At 45.2% G+C, this 16,817-nt stretch overlaps 3 protein-coding genes across 18 annotated transcripts in view; 1 reads left to right on the top strand and 2 right to left on the bottom strand.

Moving 5' to 3' along the window:
- TTLL5 (tubulin tyrosine ligase like 5) overlaps positions 1–621 on the bottom strand; it is a 280,545-nt gene extending 279,924 nt beyond the window's left edge. For 12 of the 14 annotated variants that reach the window (XM_039469444.2, XM_074392954.1, XM_074392953.1 and 9 more), the window contains exon 1: positions 454–621. The gene's annotated coding sequence lies outside the window, so the exon portion shown is untranslated. Of the gene's footprint in view, positions 1–259; positions 344–453 lie in introns of those variants that run through there. The other 2 variants (XR_012516125.1, XM_074392949.1) reach the window with 2 other exon arrangements.
- Positions 622–670: 49 nt separating this feature from the next.
- ERG28 (ergosterol biosynthesis 28 homolog) lies at positions 671–10,546 on the top strand. The gene is made up of 5 exons (XM_003924574.4): positions 671–1,075; positions 4,280–4,443; positions 6,734–6,824; positions 9,535–9,653; positions 9,788–10,546. Exons 2-5 carry the CDS (start codon positions 4,311–4,313, stop codon positions 9,865–9,867), a joined length of 423 nt encoding a protein of 140 aa, XP_003924623.1. The 5' UTR covers positions 671–1,075; positions 4,280–4,310; the 3' UTR covers positions 9,868–10,546.
- FLVCR2 (FLVCR choline and putative heme transporter 2) overlaps positions 10,017–16,817 on the bottom strand; it is a 66,063-nt gene continuing 59,262 nt past the window's right edge. For all 3 annotated transcript variants that reach the window (XM_003924569.3, XM_074392959.1, XM_010335304.3), the window contains exon 10: positions 10,017–15,147. In XM_003924569.3, coding sequence (XP_003924618.1) covers positions 15,076–15,147 — 72 coding nt within the window. In that variant the 3' untranslated portion in view covers positions 10,017–15,075. The remainder of the gene's footprint in view (positions 15,148–16,817) is intronic.

The following is a 16,817-nucleotide window of genomic DNA, read 5'->3' on the forward strand; positions in this document are numbered from 1 at the left end:
GGCGCAGTGGGCAATGTCTAACAACTTCAATGGCTTTCTTCGGGGGATTCTCAGCGGGATTTCTTGGTCTTTCCCAAAATGTTGGGAAATACTTCAAGTTTAAACAAACAAAACCTTCAAACGGGAAGGGATGCCAACCTTTCCAAGGCTGCCGGCAGAGCGGGGAGAAATAGGTCGATCGGAAGAAGATTAGAGACACTCGCCTAAGGACACTTCTCGCCCTAAAGGAATCTGCTTCTCAGCCCCACCCCCAGCTCACCCCAATCCCAGGTAGGTCCGCAGATGCTCTCCCCGGGAAGGACAGGACGACCCCGCCGCCGCGATTCAACGCGGCGTGCCCGGAAGCCAACAACTACTCCCGGGCTCTGAGCGGGAAGTGCGGCAGCCAGCGCCAGCCCGGACCCGGGAAGGCTCCTCCCTGGGGTAGGGAAGCGCATCGGCGCAGGCGTTTACCTCTCTCATCTTCCCATGGCTCGGGTGGGCAGGCGTGGACCGCACTCTGCTCCTACCTCTCTCTTCTTTCCCCAGCAGGGCTCAGGGCAGCCGCCGACTGCTGCTTCCCCGGTTACTACAACAACCAACAAGCAACCGCCCGCTCGGAGCCACTGCGCAGGCGCCCGCCACCCGGCGCAGACAACGCGCGGCTGCAGGCGCGGGCGAATGTCGTCACCGCCGCGCACGCGGGCGCAGAGCCCTGCTCTCAGCAGAAGGGAGTCTTCTTTTTTTCCGCTGTTTTTTTCTCCGCCCCTAAGAGGTTGACTCCAAACCCGGAGTTCCGCTAGGTCCAACAGGAGGGCTTACCGCGTGAGCGGCGTACCTGAGGAGAGGCTTAGGCAGCGGCAACTGCTGATTGGCAGTAAAGGGGTTCACTCCCTATCTCCTGCTTGGGCAAAGTCGGGACAGCCAATCAGAGAGAGGACTGACGGAAACGACCCAATCCTGGAGCAGGGCTGAGGGAGGGGGCGGGGACAAATGGCTCAGGTGGACTCCCGGCTGGAGCTGTCCTGGGGGAGCTTGTTTGCGGCGGCTGCTGCTGCTGCTGCTGCCACGCCTGTACTGGGGGTCCGGTCGCCAGGTAAGGAGAATATGGAGGATAAAAGGGATGTAGGTGTCTGTGTGGCTTCTGATTGAGAGGATCCGGAAAGTCGGGAAAAATGGAGATGGGATGGAAGGAAGATACCTGGAGGGCAGCCTTTTGGGGGGAAAGGGTTCGAGAGGCGATAACAAGGGGGAGCTAGGAAGATGGAGGAGGTTTAGTGAATTCAAGGAACGAAGGAATGGATGAGCGAATGAGCAGCCACTATAAGCCTAGCACTGTACAAAGAGCCTTCACTTTTTCTCATATAATTCTTACAATAACCCTTGTTAAGAAATATCAATAGGTTGGTATTTCTATCTCCACTTTGCAGATGAGGAAACCGAGAATGAAAAGTGTAAGTGACTTGCCCAGGGTCACACAGCTACTAAGTGGTAGGGCCAGGATAAGAATCCCTTTCTTCTGATTAAATTTTAACACCACACCGATGCTGGGCTGCGCTGGGCCGGGCCAGGGCCAGGACAAAATTTGGAAATAGATGTTGTATACACGCTAGGAGGTCCTAAAGCTTTAGGGAAATTAGGTTGAGAAATTAGCAGAGCAATTCAGAAGTGTTCAGGCTCTGTCCTCATCAGCTATCTGTTGGAATTTCTAAGAGCTTCTGTGAAATGGAAGGATACGTTTTGCAGAAAAGTGGAGAGGGGCATCCATGCATCTTTTCTAAACCCTGGAGGAGTCTCCTCTTGAAAGAGAGTGAGAAAATAAAGACGGTAGGTGGATCTTGGCCCAAGTGATAATGGCCTATGATGTCCAATAGACCCTCAGTCTTGGACAGAGACCACCTTTGTGATCCAGCTCTCCGGGCTCATCAATTCACCCTTCTCTAGATCTCTTGTTTGTTTGTTTGGGGGTTTTTTTGTGTTTCACACTGTCTTGGGCCATCACTGACTTTAATATCTATCTCACTGGGTAGCGTAGAACAATACTGAAACTTATGTTGCCTGACAACAGATAAACCATGGGCCAAGAAAATAATAATGAGGATGGGGAAAAGTCATCCCATAATTAAATTATTTATCTATTTTGGTTTTATTTAAATCAGACTGACTGAAATCACTACTCAACAAGAGTTGATCTAAGACTTTTTAAGAAAAAAAAAGAGGGTGCAGGGGCTCACACCTGTAATCCCAGCACTTTGGGAGGCTGGGTGGATCACTTGAGTCCAAGAGTTCAAGACCAGCCTGGGCAACATGGCAAAACCTCATCTCTACAAAAAAATACAAAATTAGCCGGATGTTGTAGCACATGCATATAGTCTGAGCTACTAGAGAGGTTGAGGCAGGAGGATCACTTAAGCCTGGGATGTTGAAGCTGCAATGAGCCATGACCATGCCACTGCACTCCAGCGTGGGTGACAGCAAGATCCCATCTCAAAAAAATAAAAAAATAAAAAAAAAGTATGTAATCTAATTGTATTTTCTACACAACTTGAAGACAAAAGTGGATATGGTATGCTTTTCTTTCTCAAAAATGGGTACTTCATTAAAAGTCTCAAACAGTGAGGTAGCATTGCAAGAGTCCAACAGACCATGATTCTTAGCTCTGCCAACCTTGCTGCATGACCTTAAGAAACTCATTTATCCTTTCTGTTCCAACCATCATCTGTAAGGTGGAAATATTAATAGAGCCTGTCGACCTCTCTGTAAGGATTAAATGGTAATATATGTTAGGTGCTTGGCATAGTTCATGGTGTAAGTGCTCGGTGACTGAAACCTATTATTCCCTTGCAAGCCAGCACCAAAATTGCTATTTCCTTTGCCATATAATTTTCTTACTAGTCCTAAAGTCACATGTTAACTTAAAACACACAATTTTTAAATCTGGAAAAGGAAAAGAGGCTTTATCTCTTGCAAAGGCTTATAGCCGTCCCACAGGGAAGAGTGCCTCCCACCAAGACCAGAGACAGGTACTTTGAAGGAGAAGGGTTTGGGGTAGAGCTTTATGCTGGACAGGTTGGCTAAACATACATATTCAACAGGTTCCAGAAGGAGCTATTAATATTCATGAAGGTGGTCCTGATACATGCATATTGAACAAACATGCATGTAACCACATATGACCCCTGTTCACTTTAGAGTGGAGCCCTCACATTGAAGTCAGTTACAGGTAGGTGCTGTAGGTCAAAAAGCCATTTCAGGACACCAAGACACTCAAGTGTGTGATCTTGGTAAACTGGCCAGGAGCAGTCCATGGTCAGTGATCTTATCTGGAGAAAGTTACTGAAATCAGTCACTGGTCCAATCAAAGCTGTAGTTACATCAGGTGGAAAAGGGGTCAGGTAACCTCTGTGAGCTGGATGAGCTACAGTTGTTTTAATATTGCTTATCTCAAGGCCAGTGCTTGTCTAACTGCTTTGGAAAAAAACCTTGTAGCGGAATATAAGTTGTATTCTTTAAGTGTCGGAGTGTGTGACTTAATCCTTGCCTGGCATGGCCTTAGGTCTTGTTTATAATTTGGTAACATTGCACAAAGAATCTGTCCTGTCAGTCTTATGATCTGTATGTTAACTTAAATGCTGGTAAGTTGCTGTCTCTAAATCTGAAAAGGGAAGGAATATAACAGGGCATGTTAGAGCTCCCATCTCATCATGGCCAGGAGCTCAGTTTTAGGATTTTTCTGGCATCCCCTAGGCCAAGAGGGGCTCTTTTCAGTCCGTGGTAGGCTTAGGATTTTATTTTGAGTTGACACACAGCAGTTTATTTATGTTTAACTTTTAAATTGTTCTTCTAGTTTACAGAGCATAGTAAACCTGAGAAGCAGAGTCCAGAAAACCTAGGGATGTACATAGTGACCTCACACCATAAGTTCCACTCAAATGTATAAAGCTCTATAGGCTTGGAAGAAATCCGTCATCAATAGCCAGGCAGGTGTCTGTGAGTATAGTTAGAATCATCTTTGAGCTACTTGTATTTCAAAGGAGTGGCATGAAAACGTGAAGGTATGGAAGTGAAGATAGAGGACTGATTCCAACCCAGAGAAAGGAGTAATTTAGGGTAATATTTCGGAGAAACTGCTTAGACAAAGATAAGTACTGTGCGACTTATTGCAAAGTATACTGTTCATTCACCTCTATTAGTGTGAATAAATATCTCTTTTTGGCCTGCTTCATTCTTCCTCCCTTCCTACTTAGGGTTAACGTAGACTGGCCCTCATTATCTCATGTCCTCTGCCTTTGTTTCCAAGGCAAAAAGCCCTCCCAGGTTTGAGGGGAGTCATGAGCCGTTTCCTGAATGTGTTAAGAAGCTGGCTGGTTATGGTGTCCATCATAGCCATGGGAAACACGCTGCAGAGCTTCCGAGACCACACTTTTCTCTATGAAAAGCTCTACACTGGCAAGCCAAACCTTGGTAAGAAATAAAAGAATTTCTGCATCCTTTGTAGGACTGGCCCTATGCTGTGGTTCCCAAACCAGGCTGTGCATCAGAATAACCTAGGAAACTCAACACAGGTACCCATTTCCCTCACCAAACCTATTTATTGAACCTGGGTGGAGCTCAGAAATCCAGTTGCTAAAAGCTTCCCAGATGATTCCAATGCTGCCTTAGCTAGCCTTTGGCAGCCACTGGAGTAACAGACTTTGTGGTGAGAACTTGATCCTTTTTCCTCCAAGCTTCTCTGAATACTTTTCATTCATTTTACACTGCCCAGGGCAATTTCACATATTAAAAAAAAAAAAAGAAAGAAAGAACATTATAAGGGCAGGTGAGGAAATAGACTTATGTGGTGACTCTGTGTTGCCTCACTAGAAAGCCATAAAGAAGCTTTTCCTATATCTCAACACCTTCTTCAGAATCAGATTGGGGCTTACGTGATTCATATTCCATGTTACAGATGGAAAGTTCTTAATCCAAGGTCTTCCCATGACATAGTCCCCGAGAAGATATTTAAAATCCCTTCAAGTCGGTCTCCAAAAAGGAAACTTAAGAAGGCCCATGGAGGCCTTTCCTGGCTTCCTGAGCCTCTCTGCTGAGAGTGTCTGTCCATTTCAGCTTGCACTTCCATCATGCTGATGTGCGGGGTAGTTTAAGCTGCAGCACTGTTTCACAGCAGATGACAATTCTGTGTCACATTTATAGCTAACCCAGATTCAGGCTCTGACCTAGCTCGTTTTTCTGCAGTGTCTGGGTATAAAATGAAATTAAGTAGGCTAAGGCTCATTTTAAGAAAAGCTCAAATATAATAAGAGTAGAGAATCTGGGAAAGTGAGCAGAATCATTCCATCTTTTCACCTTCAAAGGCTGCCCCCAGATGGTCGTGGAACCCTCTATAGATTCACAGATTTTCAGAGGTTATCTGGCCTAGCCCTTTGAGTTTAAAGTTCAGGCAAAGAAGTCTAGAGGTCATGTGACTTAAGAGCATATAGCTGAGCAGAACTTTATGTGTATATGTGTTCATCCAGCACACAAATGGAGGCTGCCATCTCCCTTATGATCTAGTGGCCATCATGGTACTCTCCTGAACGTAGCAGTGCTTTAAAGGGTCCCACAGAATTTCACCTGATACTTAATCTGGTTAGTGTGGGTTGAGTCCTCTTAACTAGAGAAATGTCCGTAGTCTTCTCATGAGAAAAGCTATCAAATTGGTTTATAAAGAATGTAGCTCTCCAGGGCTAATGCTAGATATTTAGCTGGCATTTTTTCTCATTACCATCAAAAGGTCTTCAGTATTGGGAATTTGGGAGAGCTGTCTGGTTGTCCAAAGGCTGAAAAAAATCCTTAAAGCCCAAGTAAACATGAATAGACCTTCCAGTTGTCGACTTTTTCCCTTAAAATTTCTCTTACTCAGCAGGCAATAGACCAGCAAAGGAAGTATCTTTGCTTTCATTCTTTTGACATTCCCAAGCCACTGGATGCCTTAGCTCCATGGTTTTGCATTTAAATCACCCAAGCAGGGAGTTTCTAGAAAATACTTATACTGGGTGCCCTCCTCCAGAGAATACAATATAGTTTATCTGGTACCCAGGCCTTGTAATTTTATAAAACTGCCACAGTTGATTCTAATAAATGCCCAGAGTCAAGAATCACTGTTATGGTGCAATATGATCCATACTTTCAGGATAAGATATTTAATACAGCAATGTCAGAACAAAGCCACCAAGAGCAAGGTGCCCCCCCAGCAAACACCAAAGAAACAGTGCTTTGTCCCACTGCTATGCACACAGGAAACCAGCCTGGTATTGGTTCATCCAACAGCATAGATCTGGATACAGGAAGAGACCCAGGCACTCCTATATCTTAAAGACCGTATTTGGCCATCTAAACTAGTCCCCAGTATCTCTGAGTTCTCTTCTGGATCAGCCTTGAAAGTCTACTGGCCTCCTGGCATCTTGTATTGCCAGACCATTCTCTACAACATTCCCCCAAACCTGTCCTGATCCAGACCCTCTTGGCTTCCAGGACAGAAGGGGTAAATTACTACATCTAGGAGTTATTTGCCTAACTCAGCTCTTTGTTGGGTTTCCATCCTTGGAACTTCCTTCTAGTTCTCATGTGTGCCACCAGGACCTCCATCCTGCCCGGCCACAGAGAGGTCAGGTTTAGCTCCCTACCTCCCGTGAACCACCAGTGAAGTAGGAGGAGTTTGGAAGAAACCCCAGATCTCCCCTTCTCAACACTCTTGCTTTTTTCTGCTACACAGTGAATGGCCTCCAAGCTCGGACCTTTGGGATCTGGACGCTGCTCTCATCAGTGATTCGCTGCCTCTGTGCCATTGACATTCACAACAAGACGTATGTAAGGGAAGGAAGAGCGTTAGCATCCTTTTGTTGGAAATCAGATGCAAGGCATATATGTTACCTTGAGTAATGAGAACTGGTTTTTTTTTTTTTTTTATCATTTTAATGCATTAACTTAGAATGTACATAATAAAAGACAAATAGGTTACATTCCTTCCAAGCCTAGAAAACATGATAGACCTAGCAGGTCTTCATTAAAGTCTGAAAATTCTTTGGAACTGACATAGCAAACTGGCAGGCCATTATCCAGTGGCCTGTATCAGATCCCTCCACTTTACAAAAGAATCAGCCTTTCTTCTACTAAAGAAGTAGAGTGGTATGCTCTTTTTAGAGTAGCCACCCACACATACCTTCCTCACATTCCTCCTTAAGCAGCAGGAATGAACAGAAATCACGATCCATGAAAAAAGAGGAACCCACAAGTAAACTGTTGTATACGTATGCAAAATCAGCAGGTGAGGGTGGAAGAGAAGCTACGGCTCCTGAATTCTACCTGTCCTGAGTGCTCATGCAGACCAGGGTGAACAATTGCAGGCAAGCAGAAGCCGTAACCGGCTCTGGCCACTGGAGGGGGCTCGAGCTTTCTTCCCGGCAAGAGTCATCACTATCTAGGTGGAAACAGTTTGTTCAGGGCACCGAGGGAGGCTATCAGAATTACAGCTTCCCATTAAAATGTTTTTCTGTCTTATCCAGGCTCTTGGCATCCGGGGAAAACAGGAGGCGAAAATATTTATTGAGCCCCTCTTACTATGCCAAAGCTTTTATCTACATGATCTTAAGTCTCTTCTCAGCAGCCCTGGAGGTCATGATTTTCATTCCTGATTTTGCACATCTAAATATTAGAGATCCAATTAGTTTAAACTAAGACAGACTGACTCAAGTGAGATTTGAACCAGGGATATTAGCTCCTTGATCTCCTCAACCTTTTTTTTTTCTTTTCAAACTTGAAACTGCCATTTACTTGTCCTAGATTGACACGTTCTTTTGGAAGCAGTGTGTTTAGTTCTGGTCCCAGTTCTGTTGGTAACTAGCTTTGCAGTAGCAAGTCCATTATTTACCTTCCCTGCACGGTCTCTTCATCTATAAAATGAGAATTACTATAAAGTAGTCACCTCAAGGTGACTAAGAGGAAGGGAGGATTGAAAAATTATTTTAAAGACCTGTACCATGATGAAGAATTGCTGATGAGTATAAGGGATATATCTTTTGCTTGTTGTGCTTTTGGAGTGAGCAAAGACAACCCAGACTTACCTTCACCTCCATTACCATGTACTTTCCCCTCTCCCCACACAGGACGGCTGCAAACGCTGACTCCTGTTTCCAGCCCTTTCTAACCTAAGACTTTGATCCCTGCACATCTGATGTGCACTCTGATCCTGTTCTCTCCCTAATTGGAGACTGGAAGTCAACACACATACGTACTCGTTTCCAAAATGTGGCCAGGCACGGTGGCTCATGCCTGTAATCCTAGCACTTCGAAGGCCTAGGCGGGACGATCACTTGAGACCAGGAGTTCGAGACCAGCCTGGCCAACATGGCAAAACCCTATCTCTACTAAAAATACAAAAATTAGCCAGGTGTGATGGCATGCACCTATAATCCAAGCTACTCTGGGAAGCTGAGGCAGGAGAATCCCTCGAACCCGAGAGGCAGAGGTTGCAGAGAGCCAAGATTGTGCCTCCAGCCTGAGTGACAGAGCAAGACTCAATCTCAAAAAAAAAAAAAAAAAAAAATTTATAAAAACACGCACAGGAGAGATACAGATCAGATGTAAGATACAAGTTACTTGTAGGGATGAGGGAGAACAGGCTCAGAGCAGGTAAGGATACACAGGATGCTTTAACTCTTCTCTGTAATTTTTTGTTTCTTAGAAAACAGTCTCTGAAACAAAATGTCAAAATGTTAAGATTTGATGGAGCTGGGTGTTGGTTGCATTGGTGTTCATGATAGTATTCTGTAAATTTTTGTATGTTTGAAATATTTCATAATTTAAAAAATTATACTTAATAAAAGATATCAGCAAATGAAGCGGTCAGTCACCTAGTAAGCTGTCTCTTCTCTAGCTTATAGTCAAAGCTGAAAACCAAGTTCTCTTCCCATGAGATTGTTTACCATGCCCTCAGTGTGACTGCTTTTCTAGGCTAAGACACAAAGTAACCAACGTATATTCCCAGAGCATCTAGAAGCCCCAGAGGTGTCCTTGCTCCTTAATCCCCACTAGGCCATTCATTCTGTGGCTTCCATCATATAAACACCGACAGGTGCATGGCCAGATGCCTGCCAGGTGGGATTAGACTGCAGAGTCAGCCAGTTTAGATAAATAAAATAATGTAAGCGTGCTGGATCCAGAGTTGTTTATACTGCCTAGGATTGTCATAATTCAGGCTCTGCTTTGCTATAGCTGAGTTCACCACTTTGCCGAGACTTGGAAATTCATTCTGGATGCCTGAGCCATTTTTCTCTCAGTTTAGCAGTTGAAACCTTCAGTTTTGCCCTAGATGAGAATATTGGTGTGATCAAATAATCAGACACTTGTTCCTCAGGAACAGCCTGGCCAACATGTCCTCAGGAACAAGTGTCCTTTCTTTTAAGCCTTCATCACATCCTGGGTTCTTATTTGTATGTATCAAGTCTGATACTTTTCCTCTGTTCTGTTCTGAACAAACAGTAACTTTGATTCCCATTTATGTCTGCTTCCTTGTAGGCTCTATCACATCACACTCTGGACCTTCCTCCTCGCCCTGGGGCACTTCCTCTCTGAGTTGTTTGTCTATGGAACTGCAGCTCCCACAATTGGCGTCCTGGCACCCCTGATGGTAGCAAGTAAGCATCCAACCACCCTAGACCTCCTACACAAACTGTCCCAGTTCTATAGCTAGTACAGAGGGTGGACACAGGAGAGATAGAAGGAAGGTGCTGTATTTATGTCAGGCACTAATCTTTTCTCTGTATTTAAGGTTTCTCCATCCTGGGTATGCTAGTTGGGCTCCGGTACCTAGAAGTAGAACCAGTATCCAGACAGAAGAAGAGAAACTGAGGCCAGCATTACCACCTTCAGGACTTCATTGTCTTCTACCTTGGCTGTCTTCTTCCTTCATCGTCTCTCCTCTTTAATTTCTTTTCTGTCCCATCATCAGCCCCATTCACTTTTAGCCTCTTTTTTTTTTTTTTTTTACATTTTTTAAATTTAAAGATCTAACATGCATACAGAAAAGCATATAACATGTATGTGCAACTTAAAGAACAATTTTAAAGTGAATACTATGTAATTCCATCCAAGTCAAGAAGTTGCCAGCTCCTCGGAAGCCCACTGTGTCTCCTTCCCCAACTTAACAACCTCTTCCAGGCTCCCTTTTCCAGCCTTTCTCTTTTTCCCTTTTATTTTCATGCCTTGATTTGACTTATGTGGTGGGAACGTGTGCACTCTGAAACTTAAACCTGCTGCCCACCCAGAGCAGCTGTGACCAAGGGCTGCCTCAAGGGGTTGTCCACTCAGGTTGGGCTCCTCTCTGCTGCTGGACCCAAGACTCCGAACCTTCCAAGGGATAGGCAGTTCTTCCAAGAAGGGCTCCCCTATGTGTGAGCAAGACCATGGCTCTCCTTATATCTACAGATGCATGAGGGTTGGAAGAGTCTGGGCTGTTTTTAGACCTTCTGGTCAGCTGTATTTGTGTAACAACTTTTGTAATAAATAGAAAAACCTTCTGCTCTGATCAGTCCTTGTACTTTGACCTCTGCTAAGACGAGACCATGCCTGCCTCCTCTGAGTCCTAGGAGTATCACAGCTTTATGCCTGATTGAATACACCAGAGTGAGTAGGACAGCTCAAGACACAGGTCAGCCTGGCTGCCTCTAGCTCCTTATTGTCACTTGCTCATTTCTCTTGTATTCTTGAAGTCAATTCTTGTTTTCTCCCACCTTCAAGATTCTGCATTCACAACTAAACACTCAATACCCTTTCTCGTTTCCTCCTAAAGAAAAAGCAGATTCTTGAGAGAGCAGAGACAAAAAAAAATAGAACTAGGCAGCATAGATGAAACAACTGCACAACACGGGAAGAAGACAACTAAATCCCGAGGAGAATGCACTGGAATGGACAGATGCTCTTAAACGCTACCCAGAGGGCCTCCGCGGCGGGACCCTCATACACAGCATGTGTATCCAGAAGGCCATGTGTTATTTCAGCAAATATTTGTTGAGAGCTTCTCCATGCCAGACATGCGGGAAAGAGAAACGAATGACACAAGCAATGCCCCTGCCCTGTGGGTCTTATGTTGTAGTCAAGGTCACCAAATCAACAAGCCAACACATGAATAAAGAACTGCAGATGGTGATAAGAATGCTAACAAACACAAAGTATTTTGGTCAAGGAGGAATATGGGGTGGGCCCTGGGGGACCATAACTTAAATTAGATAATCAGAAAGTCATCCCTGAGAAAATAAGATTTTGGGTTTTTTGTTTTGTTTTTTTTCTGTCACCCGGGCTAGAGTGCAGTGGCATAGTCGTACCTCACTGCAGCCTCAACTTCCTGGGCTCAAGCAATACTCCTGCCTCAGCCTCTCAAGTAGCTGGGACTATAAGTGTTCACCACCAACCAGCTAATATTTTGGGGGGTGGGAAGAGATGGTCTTAGCCTATGTTGCCTAGGCTAAGAGGTAGGATTTGAGCTGAGACTTGAATGCCCAGGAGTCAAATGTCTTGAGATATGGAGCAGCTGTTAGAGCAGAGGGAGCAGCAGCTATAAGGCAGAAGTGGTCTTATCCAAGGAGTAAGATCTGTGTAATCACAGCATGGTGAGGAGGTAGGAAGTGAAAGAAAAGGTCAGAAAGAGAGGCAGGGGGTTTATAAGGGTGTGATAGGAAGCTTAATGTATACCCTTAAATACATTGGGAATTCTCTTAATTAGTTAAGGCTCATTAGGTGAAAGGACAAAACCTACCTTAAACTAGCTTAAACAGTGAAGATAACTGGCTGGTGTAACTGAAAACAAATTACAAGATGATAAGTTTCAGGAAGGGTTTGATCAAAGACTCCAGCTCCATTTCTCTACGATTCTGCCTACCTATGCTGGCATCCTCAGTCTGGCTGCTTTTATGGTGCCAAAGTTGGTTACAGAAATTCCAGGCCTCATGTGCTCAGAACACTATATCTAGGAAAATATCTCAGTGGTAAGAACTATCCTTTCTTTACTTGCAAGCTGTATTGTTAGGAGGCAGTAAGAAAAGCAGTGATGACAGTTAACATTTGAATGCAGATCCACATGGAGACCTCATATGAAAGGAGTGAATGAAAACATTGGATAATTTAGGTCCTCTGAGCATGTGTCATAGAAATGTGATTCCAGATAAGTAGTGACAGGATCCCAAAGTATCTAAAGAGGTGTATAGTAGAGTATTTAGCAGACACTATGGATATTAGATTTATTTATTTATTTATTTTTTGTAGAGACAGGGTTTCTCCCTGTTGGTCAGGCTGGTCTCAAACTCCCGACCTCAAGTGATCCACCCACTTCAGCCTCCCAAAGTGTTGGGATTACAGGCGTGAGCCACCGCACCTGGCTTTTTTTTTTTTTTTTTTTTTTTTTTTTTTTTTTTTTTTTTTGCATGGAATCTCCCTCTGTCACCAAGCTGGAGTGCAGTGGTACGATCTTGGCTCACTGCAACCTCCTGCCTCAGCCTCCTAGGTAGTTGGGACCACAAGCCCCGACCACCACACCTGGCTAATTTTTGTATTTTTAGTAAAGATGGGGTTTCCCCATATTGGCCAGGCTAGTCTCGAACTCCTGACCTTGTGATCTACCCGCCTCAGCCTCCCAAAGTGCTGGGATTACAAGCATGAGCCAACCGGCTGAATATTAGATTTCTTAACCGTCCAGGCTTGGGTCCCTTCCTAGATCATTTAAAAGAGAATCATAATACTGTTTCTCCCCAACTAAGAATTGCTAATAAATATGGTGCTAGAATGGCACAGGCACAGTACAACTCTCTAGGAAAAAAAATGTACAGAACACAGATAGTAGCAGCTTATCCATTCACGAGGTGGTCATGACTGGGGACGGATGAGTGACAGGAAGTTGGACATTTCAGAAGAAAAGTGGGAACGCAAAAAAGCAGCTACTGGGACTGAGCAGTGAGCCCCAGCCACAGCAAGCTGGGGTGTGGCTGGGGTAAACAGAGAACAAACATTTCAAACACCCTTTGAAGCCGAGCCAGAAACAACAGTGGACTCTCTCATAAGCAGTCACTCACATTCCATTGTGTACCCAGCGTGGAAAGAGGTCAGGGTCATGTGCTGGATGCTGAGTTGCAGCCCCCCGCATGTAGGCAAACAGTAATCTTTACAGCCTTGTCTTTAAAAAATATCCATCCCGGATGGTAACGTCTGGCAACAGTGAGATGCTCCTGTGGAAGACCACAGTTGCTGCTCTAGCCTTGCATGCACCCCTCCCAGCCCAGTCCTTCCCCGCACCTGAGACACGGGCCTCAGGAATGTGTATGTGACAGTCTTGTACGGACTTCAAGAGCCATCTCTGCCCCACAAAATGATAAGGCAGACTGCTTTCTGAGAATTTTTTATTGCCTTGAAACGTCTGATCTTAAAAATAGAAAATACAAATTATGTTTTTAAAATAAAGCAATAGGTTTGGTAAACATTTTGTTAATACATTTTGAAGAGCTGATGAGTAAACATCTTTCTCCTTATCAAGAAGTAAAGCACACCCTCACCTCTCTTCCACACTGATTCACTACTTCTACCAAAAGCATGGACTTCTTTCTTCTATTACATACAGCAAATTCCTTCATCCATTGCTTAAATCTCCACACACACACACACACACACACCTGCCTCCTCTCAGGCAATGGCCCAGGCACCTTAGTACTACAGCCAGGTCAGGCTGCCCTGATACACTGAGGCGGGGACAGTGGCTGGAGCAAGACAGCACGGTGGTCGTGATCGCAGCTGCCCAATGCATAGGAGAAGTTACCAAAATCTCATTTTTAGGAGATATTACCAAAGCCAATGAGCACAGCCAGACAGCAGGCTAGATAGAAAAAGAGGTCAGCTTGAAATGATGAAAGAGAATCCCTTTAAGTTTAGAACATCTGATAAAGATTATTACTCAAAGCAGGTGGGGATAGGAGTTGGTGGTACAAATACTGTCCCCAGCAGAGGTGAGATAAGCTTTTAATTCTAGCAGACTCAATTCCCATTTCAAGGGGGCACCACCTCTCCTTCTACCCCTTCCCTCTTATCTCTCAGAAGCAGCTTTGGATTTGTCAGAGTGGAATGAATCAAGATTAGTTTTCAGTAAAGGTCAGAGTAAGTTGGCTGGGATTACCCTGCCTTGGAATAAAACAAGCGCTTGGGCTGATGGCTGAGATTCCCAACACAGCATTGAGATAAAGGCATCAGAGGTGATGTGACACACAGAAGTCCCTGGGGAAATATGTCTGCAAAAAAGAACCTTCGCATTCCCAACTCAAGCTAACAGAGTTCCCAAATGTGGGCCTGCACAAATATACTCAGCAGGTAGCCCCCCAGCATGATCACACCTAGGTAGTAGCTCTCCCGAGTAGGTGTCTCCATCATGGCCACAACAAAGTCCTTTGTCAAGTTTATTGATGTTTGGTTTGCTCAGCTCTTAGGAAAAAGTGTTTGGAGACAGACCCTGTTAGGCCAGGAGAATTTAGGCCCACAAGTCCTGATGGAGCTGTTCCAATGGAGTAGTTCTAGTGGTGCTTCCTCTCCTACAGAACTCAGCAGTCAGTCCAGTGACCCAGGAGATGACCCCTGGCAGAGCAGCTTGCCCCTTCTTAGAATTGGGCTTCATGAGAGGCTCCTAGGACACTGGAAATTTCAAGTTAATATCCTGAATAAGCTTTCTTCCTATGATAATTTTGCAGGCATTGTCCATGAAGGATGGAGGAAAAGAGGGAAGGCAAGAGACCAAGCTAGGATTGACTCCACTACTCTCTGCCAGCCTGTCCCAGCACCAACTCCCATAACCTAAAAGGGGGTGGAGGTGGGAATCCAATTTGCATTTGGTGAAAGATGCAATTTTCTCCAAGTAAATCATCCAAGCTCTTACACGGGTTCTAGGCGGAATAGGCCATGCAAGCCACAAATAGTCCTGCTGGTTCCCTCCAAAAACTTCTGTAGCGAAGCCCTTTGTGCCGGCGGTGAGAGCTGTGCTGAAGGAAAAGGTGTGGTGTTCATGTTCCCTGAGTTGTCACCACCTTCCTCTCAGAGATGATCCTCTGACACAGCAGTGGGCACTTTGCTGGTGTTGCTCTCTTCCTCCTCCTCCTGGAGTTTCTACAAAGCAAAACAAACAGGCAGCCCTGTGGGTAAAGGGAGAGGACTCCACCCTGGCTGGAGCAACTGCTTGTCCGTGACCAATCGGGGGGAACAGCAGAGCCAAGGGCCACTCAGCATCCCAGAGAGCCAAGAAAGAGAACAAGAAAAGAAGCAACCAGCCCCTGCTATAAATGCACCCACAAACACACCCCACCCAATGTCACAAGGTCATCAGAGGGAAAAAGGGCCAGCTTTCTATGATGTCAAGGCCACCACAAACCATCTGGCTCCGAATACCCCTCTTCCAGGGTCACTCTGGGGACAGAAACAGAAGCAAAACCCCTTTTCCTTCCACGTTCTGACCGCTAAAAACTCACCTCGACTAGCCATCAAATCACTGTCCAAAGTGCCACATCTGCAATTCCCTCAAAATTTCCAACAACCGCCATTTGGAGGCAGTCCCAGGATGAGGAATACATTTTTTTTTTTTTTTTTTTTTTTTTTTTTTTTTGAGATTGAGTCTCACTTGCTTCCTAGGCTGGAGTGCAGTGGCATGATCTTGGTTCACTGCAACCTCTGCCTCCTGGGTTCAAGCGATTCTCCTGCCTCAGCCTCCCATAGCTGGGATTACAGGTGTGTACCACCATGTCTGGCGAATTTTGTATTTTTAATAGAGACATGGTTTCACCATGTTAGCCAGGCTGGCCTTGAATTTCTGACCTCAGGTGATCTGCCCACCTCAGTTTCTCAACGTGCTGGGATTACAGGCATGAGCCAGCACGTCCAACCGAGGTATACTATCGTAATGAACAAGCAGTAGATGCCAAGGCAGCATACGTAATTGCATATATAAGCTCAGTGGCTTTAGCTTTCTAGGGGAGGGACGGCACAGGATTCATTTATGGGAAAGTCTTCTAGGTCATATTTTTAGGTGGGTTTGGAATTACACATGGCCTGGAAATTATCCTGTGGAGCCCATAGGTACATGCTGCCAACCTAGGCCTTTGTCTACTGTTTTAAGGACTTTGTCTGTGACCTCAAGGGTTCTTCTTCTTCACAAGTAGGCCTTGGGCACAGCACCACAGAGCCAACACCACTCAAGGCCTAGAGGACACGCACAGGGCTAAGACGGAATCCAGTGTCAATTGGGCAAATGGTGCTTTCTTCCCCAGGGAGTGTCTCAGTGTCTGTTAGTGGCAATGGCGACAGCTGTAGAACTCCAGCCTTCCCATTCTCAATCTTCATAATACTTGGCATCAAGTCAGCCTCAGCCACGAGGCGCCATCATTCAGGCAACTAACAGCCTATTTCAGTCACTCGGTCTCCCCTCTCTCTGACACACACACACACACACACACACACACACACACACACACACCACGCCTGCCTCCTCCAAAGCCATCATCACAATCACAAACAGGAAACAAGTTAGTGGAGGCAGAAGTGCAACTACTGTCTATGTGCTAGAAGAAAAGCAGAAACCCAAACCAGTAAGATGCTCATAGTCAAGGTCAATCATTACCCCATCCCAGAAGTCCTATCTCTTTTTCCCTAAACTATACATCTCACTGATTAGAAAGAGCAGGTCTGGCCAGATCTGCTGTGTGCCCAGTCTTCACCTGGTTCCAACAATGATTTGTCTGCAGATCTCTGAGTTACAATGGCTGCCATGGGGTGTGTAATGTCGG

Source organism: Saimiri boliviensis, chromosome 2, assembly GCF_048565385.1.
Source record: "Saimiri boliviensis isolate mSaiBol1 chromosome 2, mSaiBol1.pri, whole genome shotgun sequence".
NCBI classification, from domain to species: domain Eukaryota; kingdom Metazoa; phylum Chordata; class Mammalia; order Primates; family Cebidae; genus Saimiri; species Saimiri boliviensis.